The 24,865-nt window shown below is 60.0% G+C and overlaps 1 protein-coding gene across 1 annotated transcript in view; it reads right to left on the reverse strand.

The window, feature by feature from the left end:
• Positions 1 to 314: 314 nt before the first annotated feature.
• Positions 315 to 24,865, reverse strand: part of LOC135999737 (lysine-specific demethylase 5C-like) — a 31,179-nt gene continuing 6,628 nt past the window's right edge. Inside the window, 22 exon segments of the mRNA XM_065653295.1 lie at positions 315 to 399; positions 824 to 1,021; positions 2,401 to 2,579; positions 3,372 to 3,429; positions 4,577 to 4,731; positions 4,734 to 5,000; positions 5,003 to 5,129; positions 6,354 to 6,488; positions 8,065 to 8,244; positions 9,750 to 9,888; positions 10,746 to 11,104; positions 11,177 to 11,273; positions 12,377 to 12,524; positions 13,172 to 13,296; positions 14,122 to 14,303; positions 15,272 to 15,466; positions 16,437 to 16,556; positions 16,630 to 16,792; positions 18,566 to 18,747; positions 20,307 to 20,465; positions 21,345 to 21,464; positions 22,309 to 22,467. Of these exon segments, the coding sequence (XP_065509367.1) occupies positions 391 to 399; positions 824 to 1,021; positions 2,401 to 2,579; positions 3,372 to 3,429; positions 4,577 to 4,731; positions 4,734 to 5,000; positions 5,003 to 5,129; positions 6,354 to 6,488; positions 8,065 to 8,244; positions 9,750 to 9,888; positions 10,746 to 11,104; positions 11,177 to 11,273; positions 12,377 to 12,524; positions 13,172 to 13,296; positions 14,122 to 14,303; positions 15,272 to 15,466; positions 16,437 to 16,556; positions 16,630 to 16,792; positions 18,566 to 18,747; positions 20,307 to 20,465; positions 21,345 to 21,464; positions 22,309 to 22,467 (3,456 nt within the window). The 3' untranslated portion in view covers positions 315 to 390.

Here is a 24,865-nt window from a genome sequence, read left to right on the forward strand (position 1 = left end):
CCCCCCCATCCCCGCTACAAAGAGCCCGAGACTGTTAGTGTCGGCGGGGGAGGGGGGGGAACGGACAACACCCCAAATCCGCCCCCTCTGTGCCCCCCACCCCCCCATCCTATAAAAAAACCCGGAGCAAGGCGGGGGGGTGGGGGAGGGCCCTGCTGTGCTGGTTGGGGTGGCCCCCCCCCCCCGGTTTGGGGGACCCCCCATTTCTCTGTGTGTGTGTGTGTGGCCCCCCCGGGCTCAACGATACAAAAGAAATCAACTCAAATAATTACATCGCGGGGGGGGGGGGGGGGACACGGGGTCCTGGGGAGGCAGGGGGGGCCTGACATGGCCCCCCCCACCGCCCCCCCCGCTGTGGCAGGAGCGTCCGGCTGAACTGGGGGCTCCGCGTCACGAGTCCTGGGGGGTACACGGGGGGGGGAAGGGGTTGAACCCCCAAACCTCGTGGGGAGGAGCCCCCACTCTGGTTGGGGTTGGGGGGGGTCCCTCCTTTGCACCGCAGACCCCCCCACCCCCCAAAAAAGTGGGAACCCCCCCCAAAAAAAGTGGGAACCCCCCCGTACCCCCTCCATGACCCCCCAAACCTCCCATAATCCCCCCCAGACCCTCTTGCCCCCCCAAGCCCCCCCATCCCTTGTACCCCATAATCCCCCCCAGACCTCCTTGCGCCCCCCCCCCATGACCCCCCAATCCCCCTTGTACCCCATAACCCCCCCTGTGATCCCCTATCACTCCCCCCCCATACCCCACGAACCCCCAAACCCCCCCCGACCCTATGTCGTCCCCCCCCCCCAAACTCTGGCTGTCCCCCCCATTCACTCACCCCTGGGGTGTGGGGGCCGGGGGGGCCGGGGGGGCTGTCTCGGGGTGTCCCCCCCGGCTCGGGCCCCCGAATCCTCTTTGGCTCCAGCTCCTCCTTGGCCAGGGGGGGGAGGTCGCCCCGATCCCCCCCCCGGCGTTTGCGACGTTTTTCGGGGTCCCGGCCCCGGGATCGGGCCCCTCGACGTTCCGCCTGCTCCAGCTTGGGGGGGGACACACACACCCCATTAGTGACACCCCCCAAAAAAACCTAATTGAGGGGGTTCTCCTGAAGTTCGGGGTCCCCAGGATGGTTTGCATCAATTTTGGGGACACTTTGGGGCAGTTTTGGGGTCCTCAGGACGGTTTGGATCAATCTTGGGGACACTCTGGGGCAATTTTGGGGTCCCCAGACTCATTTGGGGCAGTTTTGGGGACACTTCGGGGCAGTTTTAGTTTCCCCAGGTTCATTTGGGGCAGTTTTGGGGACACTTTGGGGCAGTTCTGGTGTCCCCAGGTTCATTTGGGGCAGTTTTGGGGACACTTTGGGGCAGTTTTGGTGTCCCTAGGCTCACTTGGGGCAGTTTTGGGGACACTTCGGGGCAGTTTTGGGGACACTTCGGGGCAGTTTTAGTGTCCCCAGGCTCATTTGGGGCAGTTCTGGGGACACTTTGGGGCAGTTTTAGTGTCCCCAGGTTCATTTGGGGCAGTTTTGGGGACACTTCGGGGCAGTTTTGGTGTCCCCAGGCTCACTTGGGGCAGTTTTGGGGACACTTTGGGGCAGTTTTGGTGTCCCCAGGCTCACTTGGGGCAGTTTTGGGGACACTTCGGGGCAGTTTTGGTGTCCCTAGGCTCACTTGGGGCAGTTTTGGGGACACTTTGGGGCAGTTTTGGTGTCCCCAGGCTCACTTGGGGCAGTTTTGGGGACACTTTGGGGCAGTTTTAGTGTCCCCAGGCTCACTTGGGGCAGTTTTGGGGACACTTTGGGGCAGTTTTGGTGTCCCCAGGCTCATTTGGGGCAGTTTTGGGGACACTTTGGGGCAGTTTTGGTGTCCCCAGGCTCACTTGGGGAAGTTTTGGGGACACTTTGGAGCAGTTTTAGTGTCCCCAGGCTCATTTGGGGCAGTTTTGGGGACACTATGGGGCAGTTTTAGTGTCCCCAGGTTCATTTGGGGCAGTTTTGGGGACACTTTGGGGCAGTTTTAGTGTCCCCAGGTTCATTTGGGGCAATTTTGGAGACACTTTGGAGCAGTTTTGGTGTCCCCAGGCTCACTTAGGGCAGTTTTGGGGACACTTTGGGGCAGTTTTGGTGTCCCCAGGCTCACTTGGGGAAGTTTTGGGGACAGTTTGGGGCAATTTTGTGGCCCCCAGGCTCATTTGGGGCAGTTTTGGGGACAGTTTGGGGCAATTTTGTGGCCCCCAGGCTCATTTGGGGCAGTTTTGGGGACACTTTGGGGCAGTTTTGGTGTCCCCAGGCTCATTTGGGGCAGTTTTGGTGTCCCCAGGGTCCTTTTTGCTTCCCCGCTGCGACAGCTGGGGACGCTTGGATCCCCCGGGACGTGACCCGGGGGGCGTTTTTGGGGCGCGGGGGGTCCCCGTTACCTCGAGGAGCAGGCGGAAGAGCGGGAGCGGGGGCGGGCGGGCGGCCTGCAGGAGGCGCCAGATGCTGGTGGCCTCGTCCAGTGTCACCTCCAGCAGGTCCCCCTCCATCATCAGCTCCTCCAGCGCCCGCCGCGCGCCCTCGGGCAGCTCCAGCACCGGGCCCTGCAGCCGCTCCAGCTCTGCGGGGACAGCGGGGACATCAGGGGACGTTGGGGACAAGGGGACATAAGGGGACACTGGGGGGAAATGGGGACACTGGGTCACAGGGGGGTTGGGGACACCACATGGGGCTGACACCACATGGGGCTGTGGCAGCACCGTGCTCACAAACTCCAGATCTGCGGGGACGGGGACATCAGGGGACAAGGGGACACTGGGGACATTGTGGGGACACTGGGGACACTGGGGACATTGTAGGGACATTGTAGGGACATTGGGGGGACACCGGGGGGACACTGGGGACATGGTGTCACAGGGAGGTTGGGGACACCACATGGGGCTGCGGCAGCACCGCGCTCAGACACTCCAGATCCGCGGGGACAGGGACATCAGGGACGGGGACACTGGGGACAAGGGGACACTGTGGGGAAATGGGGACACTGGGGACAAGGGGACACTGGGGACACGGGGACACTGGGGACAAGGGGACACTGGCTCACAGGGTGGGGACACCACATGGGGCTCGGCGCCTCCAGCTCTAGGGGGACAGGGACGTTATGGGGACAGGGACGTTATGGGGACACCGCGGGGACATCACGTCGCCGGAGGGTACAGGGGGATCCCCCAGGATCCCTGGGGCTGGCGGGGGGATCCCCAGGGTCCCATCGCCCTATGGGATCCATGGGGGGATCCCCTGGTGTCCTGAGACTTGATGGGGATCTATAGGAGCCACCGGGGATCCAGTGGGTCCCGCCCCCCTCCCAGGGAATCGCAAGGGCCCCCGGTGGATCCCAGCGGATCCCCCTGCTCACCCCAGGGCAGGGGCCGGTTCTTCTCCGGACTGGGGGCGTCACCGTTCTCCACCGACACCTGGGGGGGCAACGGCCTCAGCGGGGAGCTCGGCCTCCCCCTACGGCCCCTATACCCCCCACAGCTCCTGTACCCCCCTTACGGCCCCCAGAGCTTCCCCCATAGCCCCGGTACCCCCCTTATGGCCCCCAGACCTTCCCCTATAGCCCCCATACCCCCATACCTTGGTCTGCTCATTGCGGCTGGCCTCCCTGAGCCCCTATAGCCCCCATACCCCCTATACCCCCCCTATGGCCCCCATACCTTGGTCTGCTCATTGCGGGTGGCCTCCCTGAGCCCCTATAGCCCCCATACCCCCGCTATATCCCCGTACCTTAGTCTGCTCATTGCAGCTGGCCTCCTGCAGCCCCTATAGCCCCCATACCTTGGTCTGCTCATTGCAGCTGGCCTCCCTGAGCCCCTATAGCCCCCCTATACCCCCCCTACCTTGGTCTGCTCATTGCGGCTGGCCTCCTGCAGCCCCTATAGCCCCCATACCCCTGCTATATCCCCTATACCCCCCCTATATCCCCGTACCTTGGTCTGCTCATTGCAGCTGGCCTCCCGCAGCCCCTATACCCCCCCGTACCTTGGTCTGCTCACTGCAGCTGGCCTCCCTGAGCCCCTATAGCCCCCATATCCCCTATACCCCCCCTATACCCCCCGTACCTTGGTCTGCTCATTGCAGCTGGCCTCCCGAGCCCCTATAGCCCCCATACCCCCCATACCCCCCCTATGCCCCCCATACCTTGGTCTGCTCATTGCAGCTGGCCTCCCTGAGCCCTATAGCCCCCATATCCCCTATACCCCCTCTATATCCCCGTACCTTGGTCTGCTCATTGCAGCTGGCCTCCCTGAGCCCCTATAGCCCCCATACCCCCATATCCCCTATACCCCTCTATATCCCCGTACCTTGGTCTGCTCATTGCAGCTGGCCTCCCTGAGCCCCTATAGCCCCCATACCCCCCATACCCCCGCTATGCCCCCCGTACCTTGGTCTGCTCATTGCAGCTGGCCTCCCTGAGCCCCTATAGCCCCCATACCCCCCATATCCCCCTATACCCCCCCTATGTCCCCGTACCTTGGTCTGCTCATTGCAGCTGGCCTCCCTGAGCCCCTATAGCCCCATACCCCCCATATCCCCCATACCCCCCCTATGTCCCCGTACCTTGGTCTGCTCATTGCAGCTGGCCTCCCTGAGCGCCCCGCCGGCTCCGTCGCCGCCGGCGGCCGCGGCCGCTCCTCCCGCTGCCCTCGGGTGCCTCATCCCCTCCAGGCGTTCGAGGGCGGCGGAAAGTTCCGGAGCGGCCAGGAGGCGCCGGCGCGGTCCTGCCAGGTGATGGCGCGTTCGGTCAGACACTGCAGGGGCCTCCCCTCCGGCAGCCGCACCGGCAGCTTCTGCAGGGCCACCAGCAGCGCCAGGATGGTCTCGAGCCGCGGCCGCCGCGACCGTTGGCAGAGGGGGCACAGGAACTTGGCGTCCCACTCCCACCAGGCCGGGGGGGCGGGTTTTTGGAGGGGGGGCAGGCGCGGGTAGGAGACGCAGGCGCCGTGGAACCAGTCGCGGCAGAGCTGGCACTGCAGCATGGCGGGGTGGCGGGGCCGCGGCACAGGCAGGACGGGGGGCCCGGCGAGGGGGGCGCGGGTTTCTGGGCGTTGGCGCGGCGCAGGCGCAGCATCCCCTCCGTCTCCTTCTGCTCGCCCTCCTTGAACGCCAGGATCTGGGGGGGGCAGAGAAATGGGGGGTTATTGGGGGGAATATAGGGGGGACGGGGATGGGGGGTCATTGGGGGAAATATGGGGGGAACGGGGATGGGGGGTTATTGGGGGGAACAGGGATGGGGGGTCATTGGGGGAAATATGGGGGGAACGGGGATGGGGGTTATTGGGGGGAACAGGGATGGGGGGTCATTGGGGGAAATATGGGGGAACGGGGATGGGGGGTCATTGGGGGAAATATGGGGGGAACGGGATGGGGGGTTATTGGGGAAATATGGGGGGAATGGGGATGGGGGGTCATTGGGGGGAAATATGGGGGGAACAGGGATGGGGGGTCATTGGGGGAAATATGGGGGGAATGGGGATGGGGGGTTATTGGGGGGTTTTTGGGGGAACGGGGATGGGGGCTTATTGGGGGAAATATGGGGGAAATGGGGATGGGGGCTTATTGGGGGGAACATGGGGGAAATGGGGATGGGGGGTCATTGGGGGGAACAGGGATGGGGGGTCATTGGGGGAAATATGGGGGAAAAGGGGATGGGGGGTTATTGGGGGGAAATATGGGGGGAATGGGGATGGGGGGTCATTGGGGGAAATGGGGATGGGAGGTTATTGGGGGGTTTTTGGGGGGAACGGGGATGGGGAGTCATTGGGGGAAATATATGGGGGGAATGGGGATGGGGGTTAATGGGGGAAATGGGGATGGGGGTTACTGGGGGGTTTTTGGGGGGAATGGGGATGGGGGTTATTGGGGGGGGAGAAATGAGGAGTTGGGGGGAATGGGGAGGGAGAGAGCAATGGGGGAAATGGGGGAAATGGGGGTAATGGGAATGGGGGGTGATTGGGGGGAAGTGGGGGGGAGAAATGGGGGGGTGGGGGGAATAGGGGGGAGAGAAATGGGGGGAATGGAGAGGGAGAAATAGGGGGATTGGGGGGGGAAATGGGAATGAGGGGTTATTGGGAAAATAGGGGGGAGAAATGGGGGGATAGAGGGGAATGGGGGGGAGAGAAATGGGTTGGGGGGAATGGCAGGGAAAAGAAAAACGGGGGGAATAGAACGGGGATGTGGGGGAAAAAGGGGGATAAAGGGGGGTGGATGAGAGCGGTGGGGGCATGCGGGGGGTCCAGGGACCGTGGGAGGCTGCGGAGGATACGGGCAGATGCGGGGGGCTGTGGGGGGAATATGGGGGGCTGTGGGGGGAATTTGTGGGGCTGGGGGTGCTGACCACGGCGCCGGGGTCGCGCAGATCCTGTGCCGACAGCCCCAGGCTCTCGGCGTCCAGCCGGTACCGTCCCGGCTCCTGCCGCCACTTGAGCCGCTTGCTGCTGTCGGAGCCGGCGTCCGCGCACGGGCACAGCACCTATGGACGCGTATAGGGGTCAGGGTGCCCCTCGGCCATGCGCTGGATCCCCTGGGAATCTGCTGGATCCTACAGGGGGGCTACGGATCCCCTGGGAGCACGGGGGATGCTGTGGGACCCCCTGGATCCCGTAGGGGTCCTATGGATCCCCTGGGAGCACGGGGGATGCTGTGGGACCCCCTGGATCCCGTAGGGGTCCTACGGATCCCCTGGGAGCACGGGGGATGCTGTGGGACCCCCTGGATCCCGTAGGGGTCCTACAGATCCCCTGGGAGCACGGGGGATGCTGTGGGACCCCCTGGATCCCGTAGGGGTCCTACGGATCCTGTGGGAGCACGGGGGATGCTGTGGGACCCCCTGGATCCCGTAGGGGTCCTACGGATCCCCTGGGAGCACGGGGGATGCTGTGGGACCTCCCAGATCCCGTGTGGGTCCTATAGATCCCATAGGAACACAGTGGATGCTGTGCGACTGTGATCCCTATAGGTGCCTCATAAGCCCTGCAGAGCGCTCATGGGCCCTATAGATCCTATATGAGCCTACAGACCCCCCGAGTGCCCTCATCAGCCCTCCAGACCCTTTAGGAGTCCCCTGGACCTCCCACCGGCCCCCTCATGAGCCCTATAGATCCCCTGTCATGCTCCGATCCTACATAAGGGCCAGTGTGGGACTCCAGGAAGCCCGTATGAGCTCTCCAGACTCCTCATGGGCCCTATAGATCCTGTATGAGCCCTCCATGCCCATCTAGATCCCCCTGAGTGGCCTCATCAGCCCTCTAGATCCCCTGGGAGCGCCCTAGCCCCCCCACCAGCCCTCTAGATCCCCTGGGAGCCCCCTAGCCCCTCAACCATCCCTCTAGATCCCCTAGGAGCCCCCTAGCCCCTCAACCAGCCCTCTAGATCCCATAGGAGCCCCCTAGCCCCTCAACCAGCCCTCTAGATCCCATACGAGCCCCCTAGCCCCCCCACCAGCCCTCTAGATCCCATAGGAGCCCCCTAGGCCCCCCACCAGCCCTCTAGATCCCGTAGGAACCCCCTAGCCCCTCAACCAGCCCTCTAGATCCCCTAGGAGCCCCCTAGCCCCCCCACCAGCCCTCTAGATCCCATAGGAACCCCCTAGCCCCTCAAGCAGCCCTCTAGATCCCATAGGAACCCCCTAGCCCCCCCACCAGCCCTCTAGATCCCATAGGAGCCCCCTAGCCCCCCCACCAGCCCTCTAGATCCCATAGGAACCCCCTAGCCCCCCCACCAGCCCTCTAGATCCCGTAGGAACCCCCTAGCCCCTCAACCATCCCTCTAGATCCCCTAGGAGCCCCCTAGCCCCCCCACCAGCCCTCTAGATCCCATAGGAGCCCCCTAGCCCCCCCACCAGCCCTCTAGATCCCCTAGGAACCCCCTAGCCCCTCAACCATCCCTCTAGATCCCATAGGAGCCCCCTAGCCCCCCCACCAGCCCTCTAGATCCCCTAGGAGCCCCCTAGCCCCCCCACCAGCCCTCTAGATCCCCTAGGACCCCCTAGCTCCCTCTCTAGATCCCCTGGGAGCGCCCCGGCCCCCCCGGCCGGCTGCGGCGCCCACCTCGAGCAGGGTGTAGCGGGAGCTCCTCTTGAGGAAGGTGCGCGAGGCCTTGTCCCGCCAGGAGTGCGCAGCCGCCACCTGCAGCTCCAGCTGCCGCAGCTCCTCCAGCCGCACCGGCAGGTCCCGGCCCACGGCCACCAGCCCCTCCAGGTCGTCCAGGCACGGGTAGTGGTCGCCGTTCTGCCGGGGAGCGGGGTGGAAACCAGAGTTACGGACTCGCGTTGTGGGGAAACGGCCCTGAGAATGGAGACTGAGGGGGTTTTTGATGCCTCTTTGAAGGGCGGGATTGAGGGGGGATAAAAATGGGGGATGGGGGTTGATAAAAACAGGGGATGGGGAAAAAGGAAGGAGGAAAAGGGGGGGAAGGAAGGAAGGAAGGAGGAAAAGGGGGGGGAAGGAAGGAAGGAAGGAGGAAAAGGGGGGGGAAGGAAGGAAGGAAGGAGGAAAAGGGGGGGGAAGGAAGGAAGGAAGGAGGAAAAGGGGGGGGAAGGAAGGAAGGAAGGAGGAAAAGGGGGGGGAAGGAAGGAAGGAAGGAGGAAAAGGGGGGGGAAGGAAGGAAGGAAGGAGGAAAAGGGGGGGGAAGGAAGGAAGGAAGGAAGAAAAGGGGGGGAAGGAAGGAAGGAAGGAGGAAAAGGGGGGGAAGGAAGGAAGGAAGGAAGGAGGAAAAGGGGGGGGAAGGAAGGAAGGAAGGAGGAAAGGGGGGGAAGGAAGGAAGGAAGGAGGAAAAGGGGGGGAAGGAAGGAAGGAAGGAGGAAAAGGGGGGGGAAGGAAGGAAGGAAGGAGGAAAAGGGGGGGAAGGAAGGAAGGAAGGAAGGAGGAAAAGGGGGGGAAGGAAGGAAGGAGGAAAAGGGGGGGAAGGAAGGAAGGAAGGAAGGAGGAAAAGGGGGGGGGAGGCAGGAAGGAAGGAGGAAAAGGGGGGGGAAGGCAGGAAGGAGGAAAAGGGGGGGAAGGAAGGAAGGAAAAGGGGGGGGAAGGAAGGAAGGAAGGAAGGAGGAAAAGGGGGGGGAAGGAAGGAAGGAAGGAAGGAGGAAAAGGGGGGGAAGGAAGGAAGGAAGGAAGGAGGAAAAGGGGGGGAAGGAAGGAAGGAAGGAAGGAGGAAAAGGGGGGGGAAGGAAGGAAGGAAGGAAGGAGGAAAAGGGGGGGGAAGGAAGGAAGGAAGGAAGGAGGAAAAGGGGGGGGAAGGAAGGAAGGAAGGAGGAAAAGGGGGGGGAAGGAAGGAAGGAAGGAAGGAAGGAAGGAAGGAAGGAAGGAAGGAAGGAAGGAAGGAAGGAAGGAAGGAAGGAAGGAAGGAAGGAAGGAAGGAAGGAAGGAAGGAGGAAAAGGGGGGGGAAGGAAGGAAGGAAAGAAGGAGGAAAACAGGGGGGAAGGAAGGAAGGAAAGAAGGAAGGACAAAAAGGGGGGAGGAAGAAAGGAAGGAGGAAAAGGAGGGGGAAGGAAGGAGGGTCCCCTGGGGGGACATTTGGTGTCCCTGGGTGAGTTTGGGGTGTCAGGGGGATTTGGGGTGCCCCGGAGGAACACCTGAGGTCCCTGGGGGGGGCACTGAGGTGTCAGGGGGTGTTTGGGGGTCCCCTGGGAGGGGACGCTGAGCTCCCTGGGGTTGTTTGGGGTCCCCTGGGGGGACATTTGGGGTCCCCTGGGGGGGAATGAGGTGTCAGAGGGTTGGGGGGAGGTTTGGGGGGGCGCACCTGGATCTCCTCGACATCGGCGATCCAGGCGCGGGCTTTGGCCAGAGCCTCTTTGAGCGCCTGGATGTTGGGGAGCAGCACCGGGATGTTTTCGGCCTCTTTGATGATGGCGGCTAAAGTGGCCGGGGGGTGTTTTTGCCTGGCGGGGGGCGGGGGGAGGCAGATAAAAAGGTGAGGACCCAGGCGTCCGGCTGCTCTACAGCCCCCCCACCCCACACCCTGACCCCCAAATCCAGGGGTGAGCTCCCCCCTCTAAGAGTTTGGGATCCAGTTTGGCTTCCACAGCTGAACTGCCCCAAGCCAGGGGCAACTTCCCCCCCCACTTTAATCCCCCCCCAACTAATTAAGCCCCCCCCAAGTAATTAAGCCTCTCCTGGAGATATGGGGGGCAGTCCCAGCCCCTTTATCCCCCCCCTAAAATATGGGGGGCACCCCCAGCCTTTTATCCTCCCCCCCTAAAATATGGGGGGCAGCCCCCAGCCCTTTATACCCCCCTAGAGATATGGGGGGCACCTCCAGCCTTTTACCCCCCCTAAAATATGGGGGGCACCCCCAGCCTTATATCCCCCCCCCTAAAATATGGGGGGCAGCCCCCAGCCCTTTATACCCCCCTAGAGATATGGGGGGCACCCCCAGCCTTTTATCCACCCCCCCAAAAATATGGGGGGCAGCCCCCAGCCCCTTATACCCCCCTAGAGATATGGGGGGCACCCCAGCCTTTTATCCCCCACCCCTAAAATATGGGGGGCACCCCCAGCCTTTTATCCCCCACCCCTAAAATATGGGGGGCACCCCCAGCCCCTTTTCCCCTCCGTATAAACACAGGGGACACCCCCAGCCCCTTTATCCCCCTCTAGAAATATGGGATCCAGCCCCTTTTTACACCTCCTAGACATACAAGGTGCAGCCCCCAACCCCTTTTCCCCCCCCGTATAAATCCAGGGGACACCCCCGGCCCCGTTGTCCCCCCCAAAACGTGGCGGTTCGCCCCCTGACCTGGCTTCCAGACACATCTGGGCCTTCTCCTCCCAGCGCTGGGCGATGGTGAGCAGCTCGCCCAGCTCGCCCATGGCCACCTCCACCTCGGGGCTGGGGGCCACGGTGCGGCCCGCCTGGATCAGGCCCCTCATGACGTGGAGGGGGACGCGAGCGCGCGGGGACCTCAGGGTGGCCGTCACCTCCTCCAGCCACGCGCTCTGGGCCACTTGCCGCTCCAAACGGCCGCTTTCCGGCACCTCCACCCCCAAACGGGTCCCTCGTTCCAGCAGCGAGCGCAGAACGGTGGGGTCCGGGGGGGTCGAGTCCAAAGCGGCTCGTGCTTCGGCTTGAAAAGCTTCGACGTGCTCCAGCAAGGCCTGGAGGGTTGGGGACAGGGTCGGTGACACGGGTGTCACCCTCTGGGGGTGATGGGACCCCCCCCGGCTCACCTGCACGTCCCCGATTTGGTGCATGACGCAGGGGAGTTGGTTCATCTGGTCCAGGAAGGCGCGGAGCTCATCCACCGTCAGCGAGGGGGCCGGCACCCTGGGGACAGCGCGGTGTCACCGGCCGGGGGACAATAGGGACAGGGTGGGGACACGGCGGGGGGATGGGATGTGGAGGTGGCTGGGGGGACATGGGGGACAGGACGGGGACACGGGACATGGGACATGGATGTGGGGGACAGGACGGGGACACGGGGGACGCAACATGGGGGACAGGACAGGGACACGGGGGATGCGACGTGAGACGGGGGACAAGGACACGGGGGACAAGACGGGGAACAAGGACACGGGGGACAAGACGGGGAACAAGACGGGGGACAAGACGGGGGACAAGACGGGGGACAAGACGGGGGACACGTGGCCAGGACAGGGACATGGGGGACAGGATGGGGACAAGCGGCCAAGATGGGGACAAGTGGCCAAGACGGGGACAGGATGGGGACACGGAAGACAAGACGGGGACACGGAAGACAAGACGGGGACACGGAAGACAAGACGGGGACACAACAGGGACATGACAGGGGACAAGTGGCCAGGACGGGGACACAATGGGGGACAAGATGGGGACAAGGTGGGGACACAATGGGGGACAAGATGGGGACAAGGTGGGGACAAGATGGGGACACGACGGAGGACAAGTGGCCAGGATGGAGACACGATGGGGACACGACGGAGGACAAGTGGCCAGGATGGGGACACGACGGGGACAAGTGGCCAGGACGGGGACACGACGGAGGACACGATGGGGGACATGACGGAGGACAAGATGGGGACACGACGGAGGACAAGATGGGGGACAAGTGGCCAGGACGGGGACAGGATGGGGGACACGATGGGGGACACGACGGAGGACAAGTGGCCAGGACGGGGACACGATGGGGGACAAGTGGCCAGGACGGGGACACGATGGGGGACAAATGGCCAGGACGGGGATGCGGGGAACAGGATGGGGACACGGAGGATGGGATAAGGACATGAGGGACAAGATGGGGTGGGGGGAGACAAAGACAAGGCAGACAAGACAGGGACAGGACGGGGACACGGGGGACAGGACGGGGACAGGATGGGCCATGGGGGATGGGACAGGGATGGCGGGTTGGGGACACGACGGGGGCCACGGGAGGGGCCGGAGGGGCCACTGACCCGGTCTCCTGGGAGCTGATGAGCCCCAGGGCCTCGGACACGCAGCGCTCGGCCTGGCCCAGGCAGCTCTTGAGCCGGTGCAGCAGCTCGTTCTCGGGGAATTTCCGCTCCCGCGCCTCCGACTCCAGCGCCCGCAGCTCCTCCAGCGCTGGGGGGGGGCAAAAATGGGGGTGAGGGGGGGCTGGACCCCTAAATAATCCACCCAAGGGTCCAGGAGCCCACAATACAACCCTTACGGATCCCAAAAGAATCCCCGGGACCCCAAAATGATCGTTAGAGAACCTGAAAGAACCGCCGGGACCCCAAAATATCTCCCAGGACCCCAAAATTTTCCCCAGGATCCCCCAAAACGACCCTTGGGGACCCCAAAATATCCCCCAGGATCCCCCAAAACGACCCTTGGGGACCCCAAAATATCCCCCTGGACCCCAAAATATCCCCCAGGACCCCAAAATATTCCCCAGGACCCCCCAAAATGACCCTTGGGGAACCCAAAATATCCCGCAGGACCCCAAAATATTCCCCAGGACCCCAAATGAACCCTTGGGGACCCCAAAATATCCCCCAGGATCCCCCAAAATATCCCCCAGGACCCCAAAATATCCCCCAGGATCCCCCAAAACGACCCTTGGGGACCCCAAAATATCCCCCAGGTCCCCAAAATATTCCCCAGGATCCCCCAAAACGACCCTTGGGGACCCCAAAATATCCCCCAGGACCCCAAATGAACCCCTGGGACGCCAAAATATCCCCCAGGATCCCCCAAAACCACCCCGAGGAGCCCCCCAAACTCACTGCGTTTGCGGCCGTCCTCCAGCTCCAGCGCCACTCGCACTTTGTTGGCCCAAGTGTCAAAGGATTCGGCGCGAACCTTCAGCTTGTGCAGCATCGCGGGCAGCTCGTCCAGGGTGTAGCGGTACCTGGGGGGGCGGAATTTGGGGGGTTTTGGGGGTCAGTATCCCCCCACACAGTGGTTTGGGGGGACCCTGGTTGGACCCAAGAGGGAAATAGGAGCCCCAAAAATTCCTGGGGATGTGGCCGCTCTGCAGGGGATGGGGGGGGTCGGGGCGGGGGGGATGTGACCCCCAAATCTTCGCCACCCCCCCGCCCAGAGAAGATGGAGGTGCCAAGCACCCCAAAAATCTTACTCTGCCAAGAAGTCCAGCACCCCCAAAACCAACCCAGATGACCCCAAATAGGACCCATGACCCCCCAGGGGCACAAGATCCCCAGCACCCCCAAAGTGGACCCAGGGCACCCCCAAACTGGACCCAGGGCACCCCCCCAGGGACACACTGAGACCCCCATTCCCCCCAAAGTGTCCCCATGACCCCCCCAGGGACACACTGAGACCCCCAGCACCCCCAACTGTCCCCATGTCACCCCCAAACTGGAACCATGACCCCCCCAGGGATACACTGAGACCCCCCATTCCCCCCAAACTGTCCCCATGTCACCCCCAAAGTGTCCCCATGACCCTCCCAGGGACACACTGAGACCCCCAGCACCCCCAAACTGTCCCCATGACCCCCCCAGGGACACCCTGAGACCCCCATTCCCCCCAAAGTGTCCCCATGACCCCCCCAGGGACACACTGAGACCCCCAGCACCCCCAAACTGTCCCCATGTCACCCCCAAACCGCACCCATAATGCCCCCAGGGACACAACGAGCCCCCCAGCCCCCCCAAACTGCCCCTCACGCCCTCTAAACCCACCCCCCCTAAAAACCAGGCCCCCCCCCAACCTGAGGTACTGCTTGCTGCGGGGGCACTTGCACAGGTCGTCCATGTGGTAGAGACACACGAGGCACTGGGGACAGTCGTAACAGGCCAGCGCCGACAGGAAACACGTCGTCTTGCACTTGTCGCACTGGCGCTCGTCGTCGGGGAGCAGCTCGAACGCCTCCCGTTCCGCCTCCGTGATCCCCTGGGGGGGCGACGATCACCCCCAAAAAAATCAGCGTGGAAACGCTCAGCGGGTGGAGAGAGAAAACGGGCTGAAATCCGCCCCAAAATGGCTCTAAATCGTCCCCAAAAGGGCTCCTGAAGGCCCCAAAGGGCTCCTAAAGGGCCCAAAATTCCCCCTAAGGACACAAAGTCGTCCCCAAAATAGCTCCTAAGGACTCAAAATTGCTCCTCAAGCACCAAAATTGTCCCCAAAACCGCTCCTAAAGGCCCAAAATGCCCCCAAAAGAGCTCCTAAAGGCACAGAATTGCTCCTCAAGGACCAAAATTGTCCCCAAAATCGCTCCTAAAGGCCCAAAATGCCCCCAAAAGAGCTCCTAAAGGTGCAGAATTGCTCCTCAAGGACCAAAATTGTCCCCAAAACCGCTCCTAAAGGCCCAAAATGCCCCCAAAAGAGCTCCTAAAGGTGCAGAATTGCTCCTCAAGCACCAAAATTATCCCCAAAATCGCTCCTAAAGGCCCAAAATGCCCCCAAAAGAGTTCCTAAAGGCGCAGAATTGCTCCTCAAGCACCAAAATTGTCCCCAAAACCGCTCCTAAAGGCCCAAAATGCCCCCAAAAGAGCTCCTAAAGGCGCAAAATTGCTCCTTAACCACCAAAATTGTCCCCAAAACCGCTCCTGAAGGCCCAAAATGCCCCCAAAAGAGCTCCTAAAGGCGCAGAATTGCTCCTCAGGGACCAAAACACCCCCAAAATAGCTCTAAAGGCCTCAAAATCGCCACCAAAATACCTCTGAAGTCCCCAAATAGTTCTAAAGACCCAAAATCACCCCCAAAATCCCCCCCTAGAATGACGCCCGGGGACCCCAAAACACCCCACAAATCCCCCAACGATCTCATTTTCTCCACGCCAAACCCCCCAAAAATCCCCCAACGCCCCCCCCCCAACTCCCCCAAAATATTTTGGGGGGTTTTTCCCCGTATTTCCGCACTTTTTCCAGCAGCGCTTTGCGAAGTTTCCGCTCCTCTTGCACCAGGACGAACATTTCCTTGTGGACGGCGGCAGCCAAGTTGAGGTCGAGCTTTTCGGGACACGCTGCCATCTTGCAGATCAATTCCTCGTGCGAGAAGACGCAGTAACGGCGCAGCCGCCGGTAATGCTCGATGCACTGCCGGCCGGCGGGGAGCTGGGGGGCACAGACCCTCAGGGGACCCCCCAAAATCTGGGGGATCCCCCCAAACCTAAGGCTCATCCCTCGCTTTAAACTGCGTGCGCAAAACCGCGGCTCCACGCGCGGAACTCCGCGAAAATCCCCAAACCCCCAAATTTTTGGAGATCTTGGGGGGTCGTGCTGGTTTTTGGGGGGTTCCCTGGGTGTTTTTTGGGGGGACGACACCAAGAATTAGGGGACCCCCAAAATCTGGGGGATCCCCCCAAACCTAAAGCTCATCCCTCGCTTTAAACCGCGTGCGCAAAATCGCGGCTCGACACGCGAAACTCTGCGAAAATCCCCAAACCCCCAAATTTCGGAGATTTTGGGGGGTCACCCTGTATTTCTGAGGGGTTCCCCTTGTGTTTTTTGGGGGGCACAGAGAATTAGGGGACCCTCCAAAATCTGGGGGATCCCCCCAAACCTAAAGCTCATCCCTCGCTTTAAACCGCGTGCGCAAAATCGCGGCTCAACACGTGAAATTCTGCGAAAATCCCCAAACCCCCAAATTTCAGAGATTTTGGGGGGTCACCCTGTATTTCTGAGGGGTTCCCCTTGTGTTTTTTGGGGGGCACAGAGAATTAGGGGACCCCCCAAAATCTGGGGGATCCCCCCAAACCTAAAGCTCATCCCTCGCTTTAAACCGCGTGCGCAAAATCGCGGCTCGACACGTGAAACTCTGCGAAAAACCCCCAAACCCTCAAATTTTGGAGATTTTGGGGGTTCCCCTTGTGTTTTTTGGGGGATGACACCAATAATTAGGGGACCCCCAAAATCTGGGGGATCCCCCCAAACCTAAAGCTCATCCCTGGCTTTAAACCGCGTGTGCAAGATCACGGCTCGACGCGCGAAACTCCGCGAAAAACCCCCAAACCCTCAAATTTTTGAAGACTTTGGGGGTCGCGCTTGGTTTTTTGGGGTGCCCCCATGTTTTCGGGGTGCTCACCCAGTCGGCGGTGCAGAAGTTGACGGCTTCGGCGAAGTTGTAGCCCTGGTTGAAGCCGCTGTGGTAGGCGCGGGGGAAGGTGATGACGAACTCACCGGCGCACTGGTTGGTGCGGACGACCTACGGAAAATGGGGTGAAAAGGGAGGAAAAAGGGGGTGCGGGGATTTTTGGGGGACCCCTGGGGACACTCACGGGGACCCCGTGGGCCATGAGGGTGTTGGGGTTCATGAGGGTGACGAGTTGGTGCAATAGGTCGGGTTGGCTCTCGAAAAGCTCCGGCGTCAACTTCTTCATCACCTCTTCAAGGTGCTCGGCCGCGAACGAGGGGACCCCGTACCAGGTTTTGGGCTCCCCCCTGGGGGAAAAATGGGGGGTCAGGGGGACCCCAAAACCTTCCTGTAACCCCCCGTCACGTCTTGGGGTTGTATTGGGGGGGGGAAGGGGTCAGGGACACCCCAAAACCCCCTTTTTCCCCCCATTTCCCAACTCTAACCTGTCTCTAGGTGAGGACAGGAGCTCAGGGACCCCCCAAAAATGTGAGGACAGGAGCTCAGGGACACCCCAAAAACCCCTTTTCCCCAAAAAAATCCCTTTTGCCCCCATTTCCCATCTCTAACTTGTCTCCAAGCTGGAGCAGGAGCTCAGGGGCACCCCAAAAACCCCTTCCCCCCCCATTTCCCATCTCCAACTTGTCTCTAAGCTGTAACAGCAGCTCAGGGAACCCCCAAAAATGTGAGGACAGGAGCTCAGGGACACCCCAAAAACCCCTTTTCCCCAAAAAAATCCCTTTTGCCCCCATTTCCCATCTCTAACTTGTCTCCAAGCTGGAGCAGGAGCTCAGGGACCCCCCAAAAATGTGAGGACAGGAGCTCGGGGACACCCCAAAACCCCCTTTTTCCCCCCATTTCCCATCTCTAACTTGTCTCTAAGCTGTAACAGCAGCTCAGGGAACCCCCAAAAATGTGAGGACAGGAGCTCAGGGACACCCCAAAAACCCCTTTTCCCCAAAAAAATCCCTTTTGCCCCCATTTCCCATCTCCAACTTGTCTCCAAGCTGGAGCAGGAGCTCAGGGACCCCCCAAAAATGTGAGGACAGGAACTCGGGGACACCCCAAAACCCCCTTTTTCCCCCCATTTCCCATCTCTAACTTGTCTCTAAGCTGTAACAGCAGCTCAGGGAACCCCCAAAAATGTGAGGACAGGAGCTCAGGGACACCCCAAAAACCCCTTTTCCCCAAAAAAATCCCTTTTGCCCCCATTTCCCATCTCCAACTTGTCTCCAAGCTGGAGCAGGAGCTCAGGGACCCCCCAAAAATGTGAGGACAGGAACTCGGGGACACCCCAAAACCCCCTTTTTCCCCCCATTTCCCATCTCCAACTTGTCTCTAAGCTGGAGCAGGAGCTCAGGGACCCCCCAAAAATGTGAGAACAGGAACTCGGGGACACCCCAAAACCCCCTTTTTTCCCCCATTTCTCATCTCTAACTTGTCTCTAAGCTGGAGCAGGAGCTCAGGGACCCCCCAAAAATGTGAGGACAGGAGCTCAGGGACACCCCAAAAACCCCTTTTCCCCAAAAAAATCCCTTTTGCCCCCATTTCCCATCTCCAACTTGTCTCCAAGCTGGAGCAGGAGCTCAGGGGCACCCCAAAAACCCCTTTCCCCCCCATTTCCCATCTCTAACTTGTCTCTAAGCTGGAGCAGGAGCTCAGGGACCCCCCAAAAATGTGAGGACAGGAACTCGGGGACACCCCAAAACCCCCTTTTTTCCCCCATTTCTCATCTCTAACTTGTCTCTAAGCTGGAGCAGGAGCTCAGGGACCCCCCAAAAATGTGAGGACAGGAACTCGGGGACACCCCAAAACCCCCTTTTTTCCCCCATTTCTCATCTCTAACTTGTCTCCAAGCTGGAGCAGGAGCTCGGGGGCACCCCAAAAACCCCTTCCCCCCCATTTCCCATCTCTAACTTGTCTCCAAGCTGGAGCAGGAGCTCAGGGGCACCCCAAAAATGTGAGGACAGGAGCTTGGGGTCCCCCCAAACCCCTTTCCCCACCATTTCCCATCTCCAACTTGTCTCTAAGCTGGAGCAGGATCTCGGGGCCCCCCCCGAACCCCCTTTTTGTGCCCCCACCAGTGGAGGTAGTTGATGGAGTAGCTCCAGTGGTCCTCGATGTGCCAGCAGAAGGCCGAGAACACCATCCCCACGTAGAGCCAGGGCACCTTCATCCCCGAGATGTCGGCGTTGATGTGGCAAAGCACCGACTGCTGCAGCACCGGCATCACGTTCAGGTTCCACCCGCTGCCCGCGTACTCCTGGGGACACCCGAAGCGGGGGTCGCTTTGGGGGGCCCCCCTCTCCTGGGCTCTCCCCGTGGGGGGCTCAGTTTCAGGATCCCTTTTCCCCAGGTGTCCCCATGGGGCTCAGTTTGGGGGTCCCCCCATGGGGCTCAGTTTGGGGGTCCCCCCCATTGAGGCTCAATTTTGGGGGTCCCCTCTCCCGGGTATCCCCGTGGGGCTCAGTTTGGGGGTCCCCCCCATTGAGACTCAATTTTGGGGGTCCCCTCCCCCGGGTATCCCCATGGGGCTCAGTTTGGGGGTCCCCCCATGGGGCTCAGTTTGGGGGTCCCCTCTGAGCACTCACTTTGGGGGTCCCCTCCCCCAGGTATCCCCGTGGGGCTCAGTTTGGGGGTCCCCCCCATTGAGACTCAATTTTGGGGGTCCCCTCTCCCGGGTATCCCCGTGGGGCTCATTTTGGGGGTCCCCCCCATTGAGACTCAATTTTGGGGGTCCCCTCCCCCGGGTATCCCCGTGGGGCTCAGTTTGGGGGTCCCCCCCATTGAGACTCAATTTTGGGGGTCCCCTCTCCCGGGTATCCCCGTGGGGCTCAGTTTGGGGGTCCCCCCATGGGGCTCAGTTTGGGGGTCCTCCCCATTGAGACTCAATTTTGGGGGTCCCCTCCCCCGGGTATCCCTGTGGGGCTCAGTTTGGGGGTCCCCACCATTGAGACTCAATTTTGGGGGTCCCCTCTCCCGGGTATCCCCATGGGGCTCAGTTTGGGGGTCCCCCCATGGGGCTCAGTTTGGGGGTCCCCCGCATTGAGACTCAATTTTGGGGGTCCCCTCTCCCGGGTATCCCCGTGGGGCTCAGTTTTGGGGGTCCCCGCCATTGGGACTCAGTTCTGGGGTCTCCTCTGAGCAGTCACTTTGGGGGTCCCCTCTCCCAGGTATCCCCATGGGGTTCAGTTTGGGGGTCCCCTCTCCCAGGTATCCCCATGGGGTTCAGTTTGGGGGTCCCCTCTCCCAGGTATCCCCATGGGGCTCAGTTTAGGGGTCCCTGTGGCCCTGCAGGGTTTGGGGGGGCTCTGGGGTGTCCCTGTGGCCGTGCAGGGTTTGGGGGGGGTCTGGGGGATTTTGGGGGGTGCCTGTGGCCGTGCAGGGTTTGGGGGGGCCCTTGGGGGTCCCCATGGCCGTGCAGGGTTTGGGGGGGTCTTGGGGGTCCCTGTGGCCGTGCAGGGTTTGGGGGGGATCTGGGGGATTTTGGGGGGCGCCTGTGGCCGTGCAGGGTTTGGGGGGGCCCTTGGGGGTCCCCATGGCCGTGCAGGGTTTGGGGGGGCTCTGGGGGGTTTTGGGGGGACCCTGCGGCCGTGCAGGGTTTGGGGGGGCTCTGGGGGGTTTTGGGGGGACCCTGCGGCCGTGCAGGGTTTGGGGGGGCTCTGGGGGGTTTTGGGGGGACCCTGCGGCCGTGCAGGGTTTGGGGGGGCTCTGGGGGGTTTTGGGGGGACCCTGCGGCCGTGCAGGGTTTGGGGGGGATCTGGGGGGTTTTGGGGGGCCCCTGCGGCCGTGCAGGGTTCGGGGGGGCCCCGGGGGTGTCACCTCCTCCTCGGGGGACAGGCGGCGTTTGCCGTCGCTGATGGGGAAGCCGCTGCCGAACTCCTTGGAGTGGATGTCGGCGCCGTATTCCACCGTCACGTCCTCCTCGATGCTGTTCACCAGCCGCCAGAATTCCTTCTCCACCAGCTCCGGGGGCACCATCTGCGGGGAAAAAATGGGGGGCCGGGGGGTTTTTAGGGGGGGATTGAGGGATTTGGGGGGTACAGAGGGGTTTTGGGGGATTTGGGGGGGGTATTGGGGGAGTATTTAGGGGTTTCGGGGGAAATTTAGGTGTTTCAGGGGAATATTTAGAGATTTTTGGGGGGTATTTAGGAATTTTTGGGGGGTATTTAGGAATTTTTGGGGGGTATTGGGGGAGTATTTAGGGATTTTGGGGGGTATATTAGGGATTTTTGAGGGGTATTTAGTGAATTTTAGCGGGTATTCAGGGATTTGGAGAAGTATTAGGGAGAATTTAGGGATTTCAGGGGGAATTTTAAGGGATTTTGGGTGAAGTATTTGGAGATTTCAGGGGGAATTTAGGGATTCTTGGGGGGTATCGGGGGATTTGGGGGAGTATTGGGGGAACATTTAGGGATTTCAGGGGGGAATTTAGAGATTTTAGGGGGTATTGAGGGATTTTAGGGCATATTAGGGGATTTTTGGGGAAGTATTTAGAGATCTTGGGGGGAACGCAGGGATTTTAGGGGCAAAATTAAGGAGTTGGGAAGGTATTGAGAGATTTTGGGGGGGATATTTAGGGATTTTTGAGGGGTATTTAGGGATTTTTGAGGGGTATTTAGGGATTTTATGGGCATTTAGGGATTTTATGAGTATTTAGGGATCCAGAAGAAGGAACTTTTAGAGGCAAGTAGGAATTTTTAGGGGCTGTTTAGGGATTTGGGGGGACGTTTAGGGATTTGGGAGTGTATTTAGAGGCGTATTTCAGATATTTGGGGGGGTATTTTTGATATTTGGGGGGGTATTTCGGATATTTGGGGGGGTATTTGTGGGATTTTTAGGGGGCGCCGGGTGACTCACGTGGACGGGCATGTTGAAATAATCGGCTTTGAAAGAATCGGCCATTTCCCCGAAGCTTTGCAGGGTGTATTCGCGCGTCGCCTGCTCGAAGCCGAACGCTTCGGGGGGACGTTTGCACTCCTGGGGGGGGGAAATGGGGAAAAAAAGGGGGGGTCAGGGGGGTCCCCAGCCCCACAGATGTCACATGGGGGCCCTTAACCCCAAAAATGGGGGTTCCCAGCCCCACAGACAGCACTAGATGCAATTTTGGGGTCCCCAGCCCCACAGACAGCACTAGATGCAATTTTGGGGTCCCCAGCCCCACAGACGGCACATGGGGGCCCTTAACCCCAAAAATGGGGGTTCCCAGCCCCACAGACAGCACCAGATGCAATTTTGGGGTCCCCAGCCCCACAGATGTCACATGGGGGCCCTTAACCCCAAAAATGGGGGTCCCCAGCCCCACAGACAGCACTAGATGCAATTTTGGGGTCCCCAGCCCCACAGACAGCACCAGATGCAATTTTGGGGTCCCCAGCCCCACAGATGTCACATGGGGGCCCTTAACCCCAAAAATGGGGGTCCCCAGCCCCACAGACAGCACTAGATGCAATTTTGGGGTCCCCAGCCCCACACACATCACATATGGGCCCTTAACCCCAAAAATGGGGGTCCCTAGCCCCACAGACAGCAACAGATGCAATTTTGGGGTCCCCAGCCCCACAGATCTCACATGGGGGCCCTTAACCCCAAAAATGGGGGTTCCCAGCCCCACAGACAGCACTAGATGCAATTTTGGGGCCCCCCACCCCATAGACGGCACATGGGGGCCCTTAACCCCAAAAATGGGGGTCCCCAGCCCCACAGACAGCACCAGATGCAATTTTGGGGTCCCCAGCCCCACAGATGAGACCAGATGCACTTGGGGGTCCCCCCCGTACGCCGGGGGGTTCGCAGGTTTTTTGGGGCGTCCCCACGTCCTCACCGCCATGACGCATTTGGGGCAGCGCCAGATGCCTTTGGGGATCTCGGGGAGGGGCGGGAGGAGGCAGAAAATGTGATAATTGTCGTCGCAGCCGTCGCAGAGCAACAACTTGTCGTCCTCGTCCCCTCGCGAGCAAATCCGGCAGATGTAGGAATCCACCTGGCGGGGGGGGGACGGTAAAACAAGTTAGGGGGTTCTGCCCCACAGAGTCACACAACGTCAGGGGTTGGATTGACCCCCAAAGATCATCTGTTCCGGAGCGGGAACACGCGGATGAGGTTACACAGGAAGGTGTCCTTGTTATTCTGGAATTGAGGGGCCCAGAACTGCACGCGATATTCCAGGTGAGGCCTCACCGGGGCAGAGGAGAGGGGAGGAGAACAAGGGGGAGACCCCCAAACTGCCTCAAAATGGCGCCAGAAGCACCTCAGGGCTCCAAAACGGTGCAAAAATCACCTCAGGGCTCAAAATGACGCCAGAATCACCTCAGGGCTCAAAACGGCAGCATCAGAATCACCTCAGGGCTCAAAATGGTGCAAAAATCACCTCACGGCTCAAAATGGCGGCGCAAGAATCACCTCAGGGAACAAAATGGCGCCAAAATCACCTCAGGGTCAAAATGGCGCCAGAATCACCTCAGGGCTCAACACAGCGGCCCCAGGGGCACCAATTTTGGGGGTTTTAGCATCAATTCCAGTCTATAATGAAAGAAAATGTTTGGAATTTTTGAGTTTTGCACAAAAAGCGACTGATGTGGGAATTCTTGATCAACAGAGCGACTCCCAGACTGCCTCAAAATGGCGGCGCCAGAATCACCTCAGGGTCAAAATGGCGCCAGAATCACCTCAGGGCTCAACACGGCAGCCCCAGGGGCACCAATTTTGGGGTTTTTAGCCTCAATTCCATTCTATAATGAGGGAAAACGTTTGGAATTTTTGAGTTTTGCACAAAAAGCGACTGATGTGGGAATTATTGATCAACAGAGCGACTCCCAAACTGCCTCAAAATGGCGGCGCCAGAATCACCTCAGGGTCAAAATGGCGCCAGAATCACCTCAGGGCTCAACACAGCGGCCCCAGGGGCACCAATTTTGGGGGTTTTAGCCTCGATTCCATTCTATAATGAGGGAAAACGTTCAGAATTTTTGAGTTTTGCACAAAAAGTGACTGATGTGGGAATTATTGATCAACAGAGCGACTCCCAAACTGCCTCAAAATGGCACCAGAATCACCTCAGGGCTCAACACAGTGGCCCCAGGGGAACCAATTTTGGGGTTTTAGCCTCGATTTCACTCTATAATGAGGGAAAACGTTCAGAATTTTTGAGTTTTGCACAAAAAGCGACTGATGTGGGAATTATTGATCAACAGAGCGACTCCCAAACTGCCTCAAAATGGCGGCGCCAGAATCACCTCAGGGTCAAAATGGCGCCAGAATCACCTCAGGGCTCAACACGGCGGCCCCAGGGGCACCGATTTTGGGGTTTTTAGCCTCAATTCCATTCTACAATGAAAGAAAATGTTTGGAATTTTTGAGTTTTGCACAAAAAGCGACTGATGTGGGAATTATTGATCAACAGAGCGACTCCCAAACTGCCTCAAAATGGCGGCGCCAGAATCACCTCAGGGTTAAAATGGCGCCAGAATCACCTCAGGGCTCAACACAGCGGCCCCAGGGGCACCAATTTTGGGGTTTTTAGCCTCGATTCCATTCTATAATGAGGGAAAACGTTCAGAATTTTTGAGTTTTGCACAAAAAGCGACTGATGTGGGAATTATTGATCAACAGAGCGACTCCCAAACTGCCTCAAAATGGCGGCGCCAGAATCACCTCAGGGAACAAAATGGCGCCAGAATCACCTCAGGGCTCAACACGGCGGCCCCAGGGGCACCAATTTTGGGGTTTTTAGCCTCAATTGCATTCTATAATGAGGGAAAACGTTCGGAATTTTTGAGTTTTGCACAAAAAGCGACTGATGTGGGAATTATTGATCAACAGAGCGACTCCCAAACTGCCTCAAAATGGCACCAGAATCACCTCAGGGTCAAAATGGCGCCAGAATCACCTCAGGGCTCAACACGGCGGCCCCAGGGGCACCAATTTTGGGGGTTTTAGCCTTGATTTAATTCTGTAATGAAGGAAAACGTTCGGAATTTGAGTTTTGCACAAAAAAAGCGACTGATAGGTGAATTATTGAGAAACACAGTAACCCTCAAACTGCCTCAAAATGGCGGCACCAGAATCACCTCAGGGTCAAAATGGCGCCAGAATCACCTCAGGGCTCAACACAGTGGCCCCAGGGGCACCAATTTTGGGGTTTTTAGCCTCAATTCCATTCTATAATGAGGGAAAACGTTCAGAATTTTTGAGTTTTGCACAAAAAGCGACTGATGTGGGAATTATTGATCAACAGAGCGACTCCCAAACTGCCTCAAAATGGCGGCGCCAGAATCACCTCAGGGAACAAAATGGCGCCAGAATCACCTCAGGGTCAAAATGGCGCCAGAATCACCTCAGGGCTCAACACAGTGGCCCCAGGGGAACCAATTTTGGGGTTT

Source organism: Caloenas nicobarica, chromosome 29, assembly GCF_036013445.1.
Source record: "Caloenas nicobarica isolate bCalNic1 chromosome 29, bCalNic1.hap1, whole genome shotgun sequence".
Classification (NCBI taxonomy): Eukaryota; Metazoa; Chordata; class Aves; order Columbiformes; family Columbidae; genus Caloenas; species Caloenas nicobarica.